Here is a 2,080-nt window from a genome sequence, read left to right on the forward strand (position 1 = left end):
TCTCAGAATTCTGACTTTTTTTCTCAGAATTCTGACTTTTTTTCTCAGAATTCTGACTTTTTTTCTCAGAATTCTGACTTTTTTTCTCAGAATTCTGACTTTTTTCTCCGAATTCTGACTTTAATCTCAGAATTCTGACTTTAATCAAAGAATTTTGACTTTTTTCTCTGAATTCTGCCTTTTTTTTCTCAGAATTCTGATATTTTTCTCAGAATTCTGACTTTTTTCTGACTTTAATCTCCGAATTCTGATTTTTTTCTCAGAATTCTGACTTTAACCTCAGAATTGTGGATCTTAATGTAGATGGGCACCATGAAGGAAGAGATGTGGAGCACTCAGCTTCACTGACAAAGATGTGAGTTGTTTGAGGTGGCCAGTGACACATTGGTGGAAAATGACGGAATTAGGCGACTTTTTACGTGCCCGGGGGGTCCCCTCATTAGGGGAAGGTCATCAAAACAAGAGAGCTAGTCTCTAAAACAGATATGGCTACGGCTTGATGCTAACATGTTTGTTAGCGGTCAGAATTCTGAGAAATATTAAACTGAAATAAAATTTTAAAATCAGTTAACTTTTTTTTTTTTCAGTGGCCCTAATCCTCTTCCGTAGAAAACTGCAAAGTCTCTCTAAACCTTTTTTTTTTTAATACGTTTTTCAAGGTTTAATTTCGGGATTTTCTTTTCTTTTCTTGCCATAATAATGGAACTAAATGCCCGCCGTAGACTTCCTGTGTTTCAGTAACATTTAGTTGTGTTTGGATGTTTTCCCTGTTCTGACTCACAGCTCAGACTCTCAGTCACATGAGCTTCGCCTCATAATGCTGCTGCTGCTGCTGCTGCTGCTGCACTAACCTTCCTTTGCTGTGCTGCTGGGGAAGCTGCTCTCCTGTCTGATGCCTTTAGTCAAGAAGATCTGATTCTTTTTGGCTCATTTTTAACTCAAACATCCAACATTTTGACATAGAAGTACATTTTTTAGATTCTCTATGTTTTGTTTTTTTATCGTTTGCTAGAAGGATTAGCTCTAATGTGGCTGAAATCTTAAACAGCCCATCATCCAACCTCATCCTCACCGATGACGTGTCCAGTAAAGTAGTTGTGTCGGTTGACCGGGTAGCTTCGCCTCCGGCCGTCCGCCTCCTCGACGACGGCGGTGAAATCCTCTGTAAAGATCTCGTTGTTGGTTCTCAGGTAGAGCGTGAAGTCCCTGCGCTCAGCAACAAGCAGCAGGGGAGAAGGTCAGGAGGTAACGTTTGGAAAACGACGGACGCACAGAAGGAGGAGGAGGTTAGTCTGACCTCTGCAGCGCATTGAAGCTCAGCCGCTTCTCCACGTGGGCCTCGGTTTGGACGTCTCGCCGGCGGATGGAGTGAGCCTGCAGGCTGGAGAAAGGAAGGACGTCGAAGTCGTCCAACATGGACCGCAGAGGTTCTGTGGAGGAAGTTCAAAACCATGGTTTGACACGAGGCGGGCAGAATCAATGGAGGATCTGGTTCTGGGTCACAGACCAGATCCAACAGAAAAAAAATCTGTGACGTCCTCAGAAACCATAGAAGCAGAGAAGTCAACCTTTCTGTGGGCCGCTTATCGATTTATAATCCCACCAAAATCCTTTATTCTCCATGAAGAAAAGGAACATTTTCAGATGAGTCTCGGTTACCAGTAAGATAAATGGATGGAAATAAATGGCGTCTATTCTTAAAGCTAGAAAACCGTTCGTGAAATACCAGCTGGAGTCCGCAGAGACGAGCCAACAGTAAAAGTTAACAAGGGGCAGAGGTTTAGGGAGGTTTGGTCATCAGAGGGACAGACCAGCCGCTTTAAGGGCAGCGAATTGAGAAGGACGACGACACAGACAGCCGGTAAGGTGTACCAAGGACCAATCACAGCTGCTTTTTGTCTGCGCACTTCCGCTTGAGGTCTGCGCGAGTTTGCGAACGTCCGACGTGTAGACAGGGGGGCGTGGTCATGCACAGAGATAGCTTTGACTGGTTGCAGAGGCTATTACCAGTGATGGGAGTAACAGCGTTGAAAGTAACGGCGTTACTCATGCCACTACCTTTTTTAGTAACGAGTAATCA

General features: G+C 44.1%; 1 protein-coding gene across 2 annotated transcripts in view; it reads right to left on the reverse strand.

Annotated features, from left to right (window-relative positions):
- The window catches only part of adam17 (ADAM metallopeptidase domain 17), a 22,942-nt gene that overhangs the window by 17,457 nt on the left and 3,405 nt on the right, over positions 1-2,080 (reverse strand). For both annotated transcript variants that reach the window (XM_015382452.1, XM_015382451.1), the window contains exons 2-3: positions 1,298-1,430; positions 1,073-1,206 (exon numbers count right to left, since the gene is read on the reverse strand). In XM_015382452.1, the coding sequence (XP_015237938.1) occupies positions 1,073-1,206; positions 1,298-1,430 (267 nt within the window). The remainder of the gene's footprint in view (positions 1-1,072; positions 1,207-1,297; positions 1,431-2,080) is intronic.

Source organism: Cyprinodon variegatus, unplaced genomic scaffold (genome assembly GCF_000732505.1).
Source record: "Cyprinodon variegatus isolate N-32 unplaced genomic scaffold, C_variegatus-1.0 Scaffold257, whole genome shotgun sequence".
Lineage (NCBI taxonomy): Eukaryota > Metazoa > Chordata > Actinopteri > Cyprinodontiformes > Cyprinodontidae > Cyprinodon > Cyprinodon variegatus.